The 15,196-nt window shown below is 38.3% G+C and overlaps 1 protein-coding gene across 13 annotated transcripts in view; it reads right to left on the bottom strand.

The window, feature by feature from the left end:
• The window catches only part of PTPRK (protein tyrosine phosphatase receptor type K), a 416,154-nt gene that overhangs the window by 276,979 nt on the left and 123,979 nt on the right, over positions 1–15,196 (bottom strand). For all 13 annotated transcript variants that reach the window (XM_086743669.1, XM_086743658.1, XM_086743668.1 and 10 more), the window contains exon 3: positions 4,135–4,406. In XM_086743669.1, coding sequence (XP_086599795.1) covers positions 4,135–4,406 — 272 coding nt within the window. The remainder of the gene's footprint in view (positions 1–4,134; positions 4,407–15,196) is intronic.

The raw sequence follows: 15,196 nt of genomic DNA on the forward strand, positions 1-15,196 counted from the left end.
CTATTACTGTATAATGGAGTTCTAAAGAATCATAAAGAAACAAAGTACTTGATTTTATTAGAAGTTTGAGATTTGTAGTTTCAAGTGCTTATCAGTTTCTGACCAAAGGTTACAAAAAACAGAGATTTAATATAAAACAAAAACCAGAAAGTCCATGGTTCACATTACAAAGCAGACCTCACATACGATTGAGCAAGGATGTGACCCAGTGGGAGCAAAACTAGTTTGCTGGGACACACACACACAATAAAAAAAGGAAACAAGGGACTTCCGGAAGACAGTATGCTAAAACAAAAAACACTTACAAAAAATTCAAAAAAGGATGGCATAGCTGGCAAAGGAGAAGTGGAAAAACACCTGTGACAGAAGCAGAAAGGAAGAGACAGCCCCCACAGCAGCTGAATAATTCCTACTGTGTAAAGCAGGAGAGAAGTTGGGGAAATAAACAGAAGCATTAGACAAAACAATGCATTCAGACAGGAATAAACATCTTAGCTAAAACAAATTAAAGAGTTACAGTAGTAACCAACGTAGACAATAGAGACACAAAACTCCCAGACAGCTACAAAGTTTAAACAACAAAAATCCAAAAATATTTTTCCTTTGAAGCACTCTTTAAGCAGGTCAAAGGGGGCATATTTCCAATGGAGTGATAAAAAAAGATTCCAGCACTAACAAGGAGCGAAATCAAATCATATCCTTGATCCCAAGGGATTCTCTAACCAAACCCTTTTCCTAGACAGTTCATCCACATGTTAAACAAACAAAATAAAAGATGCAGATGCCTTGCTAGCAGAAGAGAGAAGACAGATTATATCATTACAGGACTTCTCAGACTTCCCAGCTGCAAAACATGACAACTGAGGAATTACACGCACCATGCTTGGAAAAACCCACAGGAATGGTCCTAATGTGTAACTAACATTAGAATTTCATGTAATATACACTGTACTCACTACAAGCTTAAACCAGTGTAAAAAGCCTCAGTGGGCTTACAAGAGTATAAAGGCAGTACTTCAGTTCTTCAGCTCCAAGTTCCTGACGTACAAATAGGTTCACGGCTGGAATTGTATTCTAGGGGAGGTATGACCATGAGTTTGTCCTGTTCATGAACTCTTCTACAAGCTTCCACTGTGATCTACTTCCATCAGAGACAGAATAAGATGCTAAACAAAAATTCAATTGATCCAGTAAAGCTACTGTAATAAAGTGTACTATATTTTGTCAGAAAATAAATAAGTAAAAAAAAAAAAAAAACAAAAAAAAACACCCCACTCAACAGAATACATTTAAAGAAAGGCTAGTAAATGGATTACTGTAGAGAGAGAGAGAGAGTAAATAAAAACAAATGTTAAGTCCATCCAAAAATGCATAAACTGTATCTATACTGTTGACCAGTGACATGAAAAACACTGTGCTAGTTTTGAACAGGAAGCAATAAAGCTTCAACCAGCACAGCAGAGCTCAGAAGTGACGTTTAGGAGCTAATTAGCCGAGGTGCGGTACTTTATCAGTACTATTAACGCAGCCATCCTGCTAACTTCCAAGTCGCCATACAAGATTTCCTTATAACGCAACCTGTGCTATTCAGCCTCTGCTAATCTCTACTCTGTTCCTTCACTTAAATGAACAAAATGGCAAGGAAGCTGACCTGATTAACAAAGTACATACAAACTGTTGTGCTCTGCAGTGATCTTCAGCACTGTTGTGGTTTAGCCCCACTCCGCACCTAAAATACAGCACAGCCTCTCACTCATTCCCCCCTCATCACCCCTGCACCACAGGATGGGGAGGAGAATCAGGAAAGAAAAGAAGGCAAAACTTTTGGGTTGAGATAAAAACAGTTTAAGATAACAATGTAGAAAAAGAAAACAGAGATGGAAAGCAAGCAAAAAAAAAAAAAAAAAAAAAACAGTAACAGGAAATACCTAAGCACATAATTTACAGTCCAATAGCTCACAGTAGACCACAATACCCAGCTCCCTCCCCAGTAGCAGGAGCCTCCCCTCAGCACCATCCCCACTGTACACACTGAGCATGATGTCACAAGGTGTGGAAAAGCCCTTTGGCCAATTTGGGTGAACTGTCCCAGCTGTTGGCTAATTAGTAACCTATCCCAGCTGTGTCCCCCAGCCACAGGTGCCACCAGCTCCAGCTCCTCTCCCAGCTCAGGTGAAAATTAACTCTGTCCTAGCCAGAACCAGGACAAGCAGTAACCCTGCTTGTACAGGCAGAGATCCAATTCCCAGTTTAGTAAGGAATTGCTTCCATCACATTATAAAAACGACACATATTTCCTTTCAGTGCTAGCTTAACTCATCGACCAACACGTAGATCGAAGTGGCAAAGTCATCAGCTAGAGCTCTACAGCAAAGAACTCCTATAAGAAAAGTGAAAAAAAGACTTCCATGCTGAAGAATAACTCAATTCAAAACCAACACCAAGGAAAAAAAAAAAGAAAAAAAAAAAAGAACAATGAAGAGCAACGTTGACTTTGAGACCTCAAACGACCACTTAAAATCACAAAAATACCAACCCTGTTTGTGCAAACAAGCAGGCGTGCCCAGGCAGCATGCAGATTTCCTCTCCTGTGAACAAAAGCAACTGTGCAAGTTGTACAAAAATCACAGCAGGTTACATTAACAGTTCTCCAGTATTCCTCCAGATTTATTTTCAATTTTAAAATAAACTGTGTTACACATTATTTCAGTATTCTGCTGGATGATCAAGCAAGGGAAAGAATGAATTTAAGCGTAGCCTACAGAGAGAGAACGTGAAAGCTGTAACGTAAGTGAAAAATGGCCATGTTGCTAAGATAAGGCTCCAACCACCAATCTCATTGTCAAGCCTGGCCATCTGTCAGCACAAACCTGATTTACTGCATATGATACTGCTACACCTGATTACTACTATACTGCTATAAAAGGCTCCTGGTTTTTTTAAGCACACAGAAAGCTACTTTCTAGCAACATAAAAGGGTTAATAAAACACCTCCTCAGAAGCCAAGCTTTATGAAACCAGGTTTCAGAACTTTAAATCAAATTTCAACCAGTTTCAATGTCACTGATAGATTAAATTTCTTTATAAATAAAAATATTAAAAATAGGGAAACAAAAACTGAAGAAAAACAAAATGATAGTAAATTACACCAGTTTCAAACCTATAAGCAAGGCTGCCTGCAGCGCCGCTTGTTTTTTATTTTTATTTTTATTTTGATGATGGACAATTGCAAAGAACTTTAAAACAAGCACTTTAAGAAACATTTCTGCAACACCACTATTCAAGAAAACCTCATTAATAAAGAGATCACTTTGCATCATTTGATAACTAGTCTAGACATCCAAACTGTTTGCAAGAGCACTAATGACCTGAAGTGTCCTTAGATGAGGACCTATAAGCACTGCATACAGCGATGACATAACACCTCACGGTGTAACAACTCAGATGAATGCATCTAATTCAGCTCTTCCTCCTCCTACACGCCAGGACAAAAATGCCTATGAGATTCATCCTTCACATCAAATACCCACTGAGCGAAACAGCTGCAGGTACTTTCTCAGGTTAATCAAACAAATCAAATAACAGCATCTAGTAATAACACGATGATTTTTCTCTCTAAACAACAGCCCTACATTGCAGGTGGTTCTGTCCCATAGCGAGCAAACAGAAGAAAAGCACGTCCTGAGCAGCTGCTCATTAGGTGAGTACCATTCTGCCTGCACAGCAAACGAAGCAAATGTCATGTGGAAAAACCCACCATTTATGGTCATGTAATTAGAAAGAGTAACACAGGCATATCCAAAAGAGGAGGGAAGACAGATACAAATTACAGTTGCACAGGCAATTTATTTCTGGGAGTTTATCTCTTTTGATGTTCCTGGACTTTAACCTTACCATTTATTTTAATGAGGCTTGTTTCCAGCTTGCTTTCTTCCTATTATACAATAACAGAAAACTTTGAGCAATCATCTTCTGTGAAAAAATACTCATCCCCAAATAATTATTTATTCTGAACAGAATACTTTATTTAAGTATTCTGGAAAATACTCCATCAGAACAGACCAGAACAAACACAAATTGTATAGGACCTCGCCGTAAATGTTATAAAGCAGTGAGAATTTATTGCAAGCTTACCTGATACTCGTTGGGCCAGAAAGTGCTGACAGCCAACTCCGCTCGAAGCCAGTCTTTGCCAGTAGAGCCGGTGACATTCCAGATGGGATTGGCCAGTGGCCCTTTGTTCACCCTAACCAGGATATTCAAAGTGCCCGGGTTTGCTCCGCTCTTGCTGTACAGAAGGTAGCTAAAATCGATGCAGTGAGTATCATTCTCTTTCATTGTTGGAAGCTGAAGTCGAGTCTTTTCTCCGGGGTCGTGATCTGAGGAAATGACTATCATATATGATCCTAAAGAAGGGGTGGGGGGGGGTGGGGGGAACAAAACAAAAACCAAAAACAGTAGTAAGGAAAAAGATAAGTGCCAAAAAACTGATTGTTCACTGTGAAATGGATGGAATGCATAGGTTTTCATATCTCAAAATCTCAAAATTCAAGTAGCAAGAAATCCAGCACGGTATAAAATGCCTAGAAACACCACTGAAGAAGTATCTACAGAAAATATCACATCTCTCTGAGGATCTATCTAGATGCTTCCACCTACAAACTTTTCTCTCTCCTGTTTTAGGATCAGGTAATTAGAAATAGAATCACAGACGGAGTGAATAAAAATAAAGAGAGAAGCAAAGGACCATCATTATCCTGAGGTCACCAAGGCCAAAATTGAGATCAACTTACTCCACAGGTTTCCTGAAAAATGAGAAACATGAAATAAAGTCCACCTCCCTCAGTGCAACTTCATCACACCTTTTTCTACCCAGAAAGACAGGCAGACTTGAATTTTAGATACATTAGCAATAGAAATAGCTAACTTAGGACACCAAGCCACCTTTGTCCTGAAAAGTTGGGTCTGCTGCTCCATTTGCCAATGGATTTGAGGGGATGACAGAAGTTTCTGTAACTGGAAGGGAGCTCATCTTCTAAACTTATTTTACTGAGCCTGTCTAACTACAAGACTGAAAGCAGAAATCAGATATTTAAACAGGTTATACAGGATATATCGCTGAAAAAGTTTGTCCTAGTGTTCTTGCGGAATGGACAGTTAAGACAGGGCTACCATCTATGCCAGCCCTAAAGCATAAAGCATTTCTTCAAGAGCAACAACTCCATATCAGGTATTATCTAGTCAAGGAACACCACAGAACAAAAGTTTCCAATATACAGCCTGCCAGGCAAAACTTTACAAACAAGCAAGAAAATCCAACTCAGTCTATAATCTGAATCCTTGCTGCAGGAAAGTTTCCTAACCTGAACTTACCCACCCTCCTGCTTAATGATTCCAGAAGCTTCATGTTGACAGATTTTCCTTCTACCTCCAGTCCTAAAGAGTACCATAGTAAAAGAGCCTTTCCTCCTGGAGAAGGCTCAGATGAAGTCTATCAAAAATATAGTTCAAAAAATTAATCTAGATTAAAAAAAAAAAATGATAGATTTCTGAGACCAAATGACTAGCCCCACAGAAGCCCTGAGCGTATGTACACGACTGAGCATTTATTGTTGGAAAATCTTCTCTGAAGTACATATAAGTTATTACCAGTAATCCTGTGCTTAAAAAAAACTGCAACAAAAGAGAAGGCAATACTATAGAACGAAAGCAGTTCTTACTAAAGTACAGTCCTGGGATCATAGTTTTTAATACTAATGCTAAAAAAAAAAAAAAAAACAAACAAAAAAAAAAAAAAAAAACCAAAAACAGTTTAAAGAAAACTGTACTGTAATGTAACATAAGCATCTAGTTAATATTTAGAATAATAAAAAAATTCATCCAGTACTGGAAAGAGCAGAATTTAAGACTGACTTTTGCAGAGTTTTTGAAATGTTGTTTCTTTCATCTTATCTCAAGATAAAATAATTGGAAGGAAATGAAACAATCACAATCAAATTATAAGAAATAAACTCTAAGTATTTCAAGATCTTGTTCTCATACTAAGCTAATCTACTACAGTGTTTGGAAGCTCCAACATACCTTCTTCTGCGTATCAACACAATTTTATAATACTCCACTTTCTCAACCTTGTTTCTCATCATTTAAAAACACTTAGTAGTAAATTTGCATATATCTATCTACATGTGCTAGCCCTACAGCATTTCGTGAAATGCTCCAGACAGCATTCATAAACCATTTGTCACAAAGCCAAAGCATCTGTTCAGCATCTCACAAACTACTTCCCCTCACCCTGCTTTTTAAAACTTCTTCCGAGGCTGTATCTTATGAATGTAGACAACCTCACTCCTTCCTCAGTCCTCTACCTATTCTAAGAAAATCTGAAGCAAATGCCAAAGTAAACTATACATCAAATTTATAACTTCGAAAGACACAGAAAATATTTTCTCACAACTTGTATAATAAAGTCATTCTTTATTTGTAAAGAAATACTATGTACTAAAGTAGAATTGAAAGATTTGGTTGTTTTTTCCCCATTTATACATATTGTAGTATCTTAGGTCAAAACTTTAAAACCTTATGCAAAACCTTAGCCCTAGATACTCCCTCTACAGGTGTTGTTTTTTTTTTTTAAATAAACATTTTCTTTAACATCGAAACAACTAAGTATGTGGCACAAGTTGCTGTGCAGTCTCTTAGAAGAAATGAGGCCAAATAAACATGAATAATAGAAATTATAGAAAGAACAGTGTTAGAAAAAATATTTATAATTAGATGAAGGTAGGATAGCACTGATGAGAACAAGCGATAAAATTTTTAAATTCGGAAGGTGTTGGCTAATACTAGACATTACTTTTATAAAGCAATGCCCACTGGAAGAAGGATCAGAGTGAGGATGTATCCCTATGAAAATATGTACTCACAGAATCAGTACCAAATGCCCCATCACATACCAAAACAAATGTATGTACTTCATAAACATGAAGTAAAAGGATTAAATAAAACTAGTGCCAGAAGAGTTTCCTTTTATTTTTAAATAATTTATTAGCTACAGTGAATGAGAACTGTGCTGATTTGAGATAGTGATTTATAATGCTATCTAAATAAATGTTGGAATATATGTGAGTATTACAAAAAAAGGCTTTCAAAGGTAATGTAGAGTCCAGCATACACTCAGATATTAGTGTACAGACCCCAGATGGTCAGGCAAACATCTGCCCTGCTCTCACGTACAGCTACTGCCACACTCAGCTGATCACGTAAATGGGTAAATAGCACTTATATTTATGTACAAACGATGAAACACAGGCATAACTGCATACAAAAGAAAAATCACATGCAGAAGAAACAAATTCGTAATACTGTATTACTACCAAGTCATAAGTTTTCAATTAATACATGTATTTAATAAAGGGATGACAAAACAGCCAAGTGGCCACTTTTCCGACCTAGTCAGCTCCTTGGATTACTATTACTGGCACTGGCAGCACAGTACAAAAGGAAGAGGTGGTAAGCAAACCTCAGCAAACCACTTCAAGCAACAAGGAACAACTATCCAGATATTTAACATTAAAACAGAGAAATAACAAGAGCACAGGCAATAACAAGGTAGACGGCAAGATACTTTGGGGCTTGGCAGAAATGCGAAGTGTAAGTGAAGGAAATGCTCACAAGCTTATAATCCCCAAGACTAACTATCTATCTTATAATTTCAGTGAGAATTTAAAGCAACTATTAGAGCCAACTATTCACAGTGATGCTCAAGGCTGGAGCAGGGAAACATGGTGAGATGGAAGGAGCTGCAGAGACTAAGTGCTGACTTGGTCTGACTGCAGCCTCTGGTCTCCATCCCCCTGTGCTGGTGGTGGGGAATTAAATTAATTTTTCCATAAGTCAAGCTTTGCCCATGACAGTCGGTAACTGTCATTTCCCAAAAAAAAAAAATAAAATAAAATAAAATAAAATTTAAAAGTTAACTACCTGTCTTTGTCTCAACCTGTAAGCTTTTTCATAGCATTTTCTCCCTTTATCCTGTTGAGGAAGGGAGTGAAAGAGCAGCTGGGTGGGGGCCTGGCCAAGGCCTACCCATTAGTGTTGCCAAAACAGTAAACAGTAGCAGTTAGATAGTTTTACCTAACTGCGGTTAGACACTGCATATACTAGCTGTTTTATTAAATCCCAGTGGAGCCTTTCTATTTATTTGCCAGTTAATGGCTCCTAACATTATTCCTTATCTAAAAGGTCAATCCAATTCTCTTCTGCAGAGAATAGAAACATCAGAGTATGAAACAGCTAAATAATACTGCCTCCTAAGCCTTTACCCAGCTCATGTCAAGAATTCAACTTTAGAATCTGATTTTCAGTCAGATTCTGATGCTTATTCAGCACTTATTAATCAACTTGCTAAAAGTCATCTACATATATATGGAATAAGAGACATTAGACTCTTCCCTAGCCATATTACTAAATATATCTGTATATTCCTCATAGCTTTCACTATGTTTTGTTTATTTTGAAAAGCATTGAACTTGATGTCCTAGCTTACTGGCAAGGACATATCATTTCAGAATAAATTAATTCCTTAACTAATTACCTGTGAAAAGCCGTAGTTTTATCCCCTACTGAAAACCAAACTTTCTTATCATCTAGCAGTTAATTGCAGGTAAGAAATCATGCTAAGATTAAATTTAAAAAAAAAATAAAATCAAACCCTCAGCTAAAATATGCCTGTGGTAATGTACCACTGTGGCAGATCACTTTCCTGATCAAATTATTTTCTCTCACTTCCTTGCTCCCTGAAAAAGAGGCTTCTATTTGAAGTGTGAAACTTGTAATTTTCAGTAGGCTGGTCTTCCACTCAACAAGTACTAACTATCAAACCATCTCCATTTTGAGGGCACACTGCGGTAACTTCTCCACCTGCTACAGTACTCCTTCATTTACTAAGACACAATTATGTCACCTTCAGGTGAAAAAAAAAAATTCTGAAAGTTCTGATTTTTACATGCAACTAGATTTATGGGTACAGAAGTGGACTCAATTTTGCAGTTTGCTGATGGGAAAAAGAACACTGATATACTTCCCATTGTTGTAGGGAGTAAAGTGAAGATGCTTAAATAGGGTCACAGAAAAAGAACCAGTAAAAAGAAGTCTTCCCCATGAAGGTAAAAGGAGTTGTCTTTACTTCACAGCAATGTCAATGACTTGAGGTGGAGAGTCAAGGTACTTAAATGCATGATCCCAAAGCTCAGAACTGTGACTTTTTATTTCTTTTTTTAATAACTACTATATAACACTATAGTCCCCAGTTAGGTTTTGGGCAACCTTTACCAGAGACACTGGGCAATGAACTGACACTGAAATACAGAAATAGGTTTGCAACTGGAAGCAGACTGCAAACAGAAGAAGTTCAGAAACGTCTATATTAATTCACAAAAAAACTTAAATTTTTCACACATTAGTATTCATGCTTATTTTGTTTTTAGAGAAATATCCCTGTGATTGTTTCACAGAAGGCCCTTCCATGTATTTCTCTGATTTACAAGAAGGAAAAAATTAAAGGCTAATGATAAAATCTCAAAAGCTATTAACTTTTTCTTCTTGCAGAAAGGATATTCTTAAAAAAAAAAAAACAAAAAACAAAAAACAAAGCCAATGAATAAATTAAATATACTCCAGGTAAACCTCCATCTGCTTGGATTTAAAGAACCTCAAACCGTTACAGCTTCCTCTTTCTCCTTCCATTACCCACCACACAGCGAATATCTGCCACTCTAGGACAGAGAAAAAACTATATTAAAGAAATTAAGAGGAAAAACTAGAGACAATTTTAAGCTTTTTAAATTTTAGTGCCCTGCCCCATCAGTTCAGTCTTATGTCTTAAGGAATGTATCTAGAAATAAATGTAAAGACACTATAATCCCAATTAAAATATTACTTTATACACGCACAAAATACGCAACATTATTATACTCTGATTTGCCTGTCAGTTGCTTTCATTAAAGAAATTCAAAAATAATGTTACTGCTGTAAACACCACAAGAGTTCTCCAAAATTTCTTTAAATGGCTACAATTCAGAGGTATGTCCCCACACACTTTACCTGCCTGCAATCTTATTCCCTACAGAAGACTCCAAATGTTGAAGGCATGATTCAATTCCTTTACAGATTGTCAAAAATGAAAGGGAGGAAAAAAAGTCAGGATCACCAAATTCAACTTCACTGCATAGCTCACTGCCAATGCACCACAACTCAAATGCAAGTCAACACCAGACTCTGGATTTACTACAAATATTTAAAACAACAACAAAAACACACAACCCAAAGACAGGGGAAATTTTTCTGGAGAATGTAGCCATTTATTTTCTTCTTCTACTTCCCAAGAGAATGAGCATTATTACAATAACCAACCCGAAACAGATCAGTAAGCTACACTGTGTAAATAAAGGCAGAGTACTCACTCATTCAAACAGAAACCCAGCCTAATGGACTGCAATAGCTCACAAATTTTGCACAGGCACTGCAATTTCATATAATGAGAAAAGGTGTCCTGCCCTCCAGCCTTACTTGAACATGCCAAAAGCACTGCTCTACAGCAAGGTCATGTAACTGGGATTCCCTCATTTTCCACACCCACAGAGGTAAAACAACACGGGGACAGCTTGACAAGGCAGCACAGAATAAGATCAATCCAGGCAAGGTCAATCAAAGCAGCACCAGGTCAACCACAGAATTATTATCATGGAAAACAGAACACTTTACCAGTATTTACACCTATGATACTACTGGCACAATACTAGTAGCACTTATGCTAGTAGTCTGTTTAATAAGAACAAGGAAACATTTGCCAATTAAAAAAAAAAGAAAAAAAAAAAAAAGAAAAAGAAAAAAAACCCTATGGTATGTCAGTACTTGGAGTAAAGTCTATGAAGAGGTTTTTGACTGAAAATCACTCCCGAGGCTGTAAGCCACTACAGAAGTTCGGATCCCCTTATCAACACTTTACATATGAATAAACATGAAAAATACACTTTTGAAGTGTTTGAATTCCTTGTTTTCTCATACATAACACCAGCTTCCTGTGGATTTGATTGTACTGAGGCAGAGAAAGAACACATGATGAGATAACAGTTTCTGAGATATGATAATTTAAGTCTTTTCACCCTACTTTTTCTTGTGGTGGATCTTCAGCAAATACATAGGCTTTAAGCACTCCAAACTCTGACACAGAAAAAAGTCAGCAACTGAAATTTGTAATGGAAGCTTGCAGTGTCTGTACAAAGGAGTATTTATCTTACAATGTACTCCTTTGAACAGTCTCTGCCTACAAAGCATTCAGAAAATTACATTTGATACGGTGCATCAGGTAAGCTTATGAAAGGACAGCACTACTGAACAGGAAAGCACATGGAATAGTTTCATATTTTTGTGAATTAAGCGTGGCACTCCATCATGAATTAGAACATCAGCATCCATGAATGGATGGTTAAGATGAAAGTAACAACAGTTCCAAGTTGTCTGAAATTCTGTCTGAAAGCCACAAATATCCCACAGGTGGTGGCATGGTGACTGCAGGATGCTGCTCAGTCACCCAGGGGCTGATCTGGCTGCCCAAGCAGCAACAGACATTGGTCCACCATCTATCTGGAAGAAAATGTATTTTCTAAGCAAAACTTCCAAGAAATATACAAATCCAGGATAATATCAACTCAGCATGAAGTTATCTGACTGGGATGTCAAATAACTGTGTACCATTTGTGCCTGCACAGCCTAAAGCCAGTAAGATGTTTCAGAGTGCAGCTCTTCCCAGAGCAGGAGCCGACACTGACAAACCTCAAGGCATTCTGTATCTCCTGGGGAAAGTTCAGTCCCGTGAAGACAGACACTTACAAACACTTGCAACAACTTCAACTGTATGAAATGCAGGTGCAGGAAAGAGTTTAAATCCATTTTGCTCCACCATTGCTGTAAACTTCTATTACCTGGCTGGGTGAGATGATAGTAATGCACAGATGTCTCCCTATATCTTAGTTTTGTTCCACTCATTTTTGCAGCAGACATTCCAGGATGAAAGACCAGTGCTGGCGATTCTGTGTCCACCTATAGGACTATGATTACACTGTATCACCACTACTGAACACAAATCAAATACCTAAATAGACTCTCAAGCCAAGGGGCATTTAGATTTTTCAATTGCTGAATAAAGAGACACACTTTTCCTTACTGAGAACGTTACAAGCGGATGGAGATCAAATCATCCACTTCCTCTGCAGGTTATTATTTATTTGGAAAGAAATTGAAGCAAAATTTAAAAATATTAAAAGTATTCTAAAGCACACAGTCTTATAGAAAATGTGAGTGCTGAGCATTTGCATAGGTCTTTCATGTACTGTGCATTCACTGTGGTGCACAAAAACGAGTTCACGAAGAATTCAGAGACATCAGCCGAGGTGACCTGAAAGCTAACTCACTGCCACTGAAACATGCAAGGCCTTTCCTCCCAGCACACACACATATCCCATCTCCTCCTCCATCCGCGCTCATCTGACTCTTGCATGAACCAAACCAACACCCAAATCCACCACAAAATAACCCAGGTCTCTTGGCCCTCTCTTGAGAGAGGCAAGGGGACAGCAAAGCTTTTCTTCTTCCCAGGCGAGGGAAACAAACTGACTCCTAAAATGGGCCAAAAACCACCAGAGCCAGGTCAAGATACAAGAGGAAACTGAAGTTGTAATACATACACAAGACAAGGGAGTTTTTACCCAGAAGAAAAACAAAAAAAATTAGATAAAGTAACTTCTTTCAAATAGCTGGAAAGTCTTCAGAGAAAGACAGCTCAAAAAAAAAGCTTTAAGATTATTTTCTCTTCATTGCCAACTAAAATAAATAAATAAATAAATAAATGTCCTACAGTGTCTTTAGGTTTTTTCCCTCTCCTAAGTACTAAGCGGCATTCAGATTTTAACAGAATGGGAACAAAAAACTTTTGAAGGAACATTCATATTCAGAGTGTCTTTAACACAATAATCATTCCTCCAAAACCAAGAGTATTTAAAGTGCATTGAGAAGATACATACTCCTATTAGTTCAAGACACTGAAATTTAAAACAGAAATTAAACTGGTCATTCCCTGAATAAGCATGTGACAGCAGAAAATAAGAATTAACAATCTGCTGAGAATACCACTCCCAAGCATCACGAACAGTTAAATAAAGGCTCAAAAGCCGTAGTCATTACCATACACGACAGCAGATTACAAATGTTATTACAGACCTTTCAAAAGAGGAAATTATATTCCCTGTATTTCTTGAAAGTAGTCTTGGAATTTATTTAAAGCATGGGAAGTTTATAAAATAGTTTCATTAAACTTTTCTTTTGGTAACTGAAGAATATCCATTCTCTTGTTTCGGACCACTTTTTCTTGGCATCAGATAATAATTTTCCCTGTTATGAAAACAATTTTCCTCAGAACATTGTTTTATGCAGCAGTGAGCCGAAGAATCATCTTTCACTTTCAGATTTTGTTCCTTTTACAGGTGTAGAACATACACATAAGAAGCTGTATATCCCTTTGATTAAATGCACAACATGAATTAAGAAACAACTGCTAGCAAGACGCACTACTGGTAAGAGTTTTGAAAAATAATATAGAATGATGTTTAAACCATGGAAATAATACATACAGATTCAGAAGACATATCTAATAATTAACAAATTATTACCTCTTCTTTAAAATATCACCTGTCCTCTCCTCTGAAGTACACACTTGCCATAGTTTAGCCCTACTCCAGATCAAGCTACACAGTCTCTCTCAATCCTCCACTCTCCAAGGGAATAGGGAGAGATAATACAAGAAAAAAAGCTAGAGGTTTGAGATAAGGACAGGGAGAGATCACTGAAGTTACCATTATAGGCAAAACAGACTCGACTTGAGGAAAACTATTTATTTATTATTAAAACCAAAGCAGGATAATGAGGAAATGAGGAAGAGAACAAAAACAACTTCCCCCAACCACTCCCCTCTTCCCAGGCTTAACTTCATTTCAATTATCTCTACCTCCTTGCCCCTGCCCTGAGTGGCACAGTGGGGAGAGGGAATGGGGGTTATGGTCAGTTCATCACTTGTCACTTTACACTGCTCCTTCCTCCTCGGGGGAAGAACTCCTCACACTCCTCCCCTGTTCCAGCGTGGGGTCCCTCCCATGGGCTACAGTCTTTCGTGAACCTGCTCTGGCATGGGTCCTTTTCCACTGGGTGCAGTCCCTCCAGAACGGTTGCCCCAGCGTGGATCCACAGGCCACAGCCTCCTTCAGGCATCCGCCTGCCCCGGCATGGGATCCTCCACAGGCTGCAAGGGGACAAGCTGCTTCACCACAGGCTGCAGGGGAATCTTGGCCAGGAGCTGCATTACTCCTCCTGGTCTTTCTTCACTGACTTTGGCGTCTGCAGCTGTTCCTCTCACAAGAAATTCTTAACAATCAGCTCAGGCAGATGCCTCTCAGGTTCTATTCACATCTCATCTCCTCTCCACTTCTTGTGGTCAGGCCAGGCCAGGCCGGGTCAGGCCCAGATGGAGCCCAGAGGGCGAGGGCCACAAGGCCCACAAGGCTCGCGCCTCCCTCTCTCTGCCCCCGCTCAGCTGCTTCACATCTTTTTTTTTTTAATTAAAAAAAAAAAAAAAAAAAGTATTTTTCCTCTTCTTAAATACATTATCACAGAGGTGTTATCAGGGAACATTCTGCTACCAATTGGCTTGGCCCTGGCCAGCAGCAGGTCTGTCCTAGGCCCAAACAAGTCCACCAGACAAAGGGGAGCGACTTCTAGCAGCTTCTTGCAGAAGGTGCCACCATAGCCCCCCCTCACTAAACAAAACCAACACAGCACCTTACTTTGTAGTGATTCACGCTCCAGTTGAGAATAACCAGGAGTCATGTCTTTACCACTACAACTGCAGCACTACTTAGCGAACTGAATACTTGCTTAAAGGAAAAGAAAGCTGGAAACCTTGAAGTTTATTATTTCCAAGGAAGTCTTCAATCCGTCTTCAGACCATCAACTACACACAGTCATGAATATTTGTAAAAGAAAATCCTGAGCAATTTAACAAGCGCGGTACATTAACACTGAATGCTCCCCATAAAGCTCTGAATTTTACACAGACAGAAAGGAAAAGGCTAAAAAAAGGAACATCTAC

Source organism: Chlamydotis macqueenii, chromosome 3 (assembly GCF_036417535.1).
Source record: "Chlamydotis macqueenii isolate bChlMac1 chromosome 3, bChlMac1.mat, whole genome shotgun sequence".
Lineage (NCBI taxonomy): Eukaryota > Metazoa > Chordata > Aves > Otidiformes > Otididae > Chlamydotis > Chlamydotis macqueenii.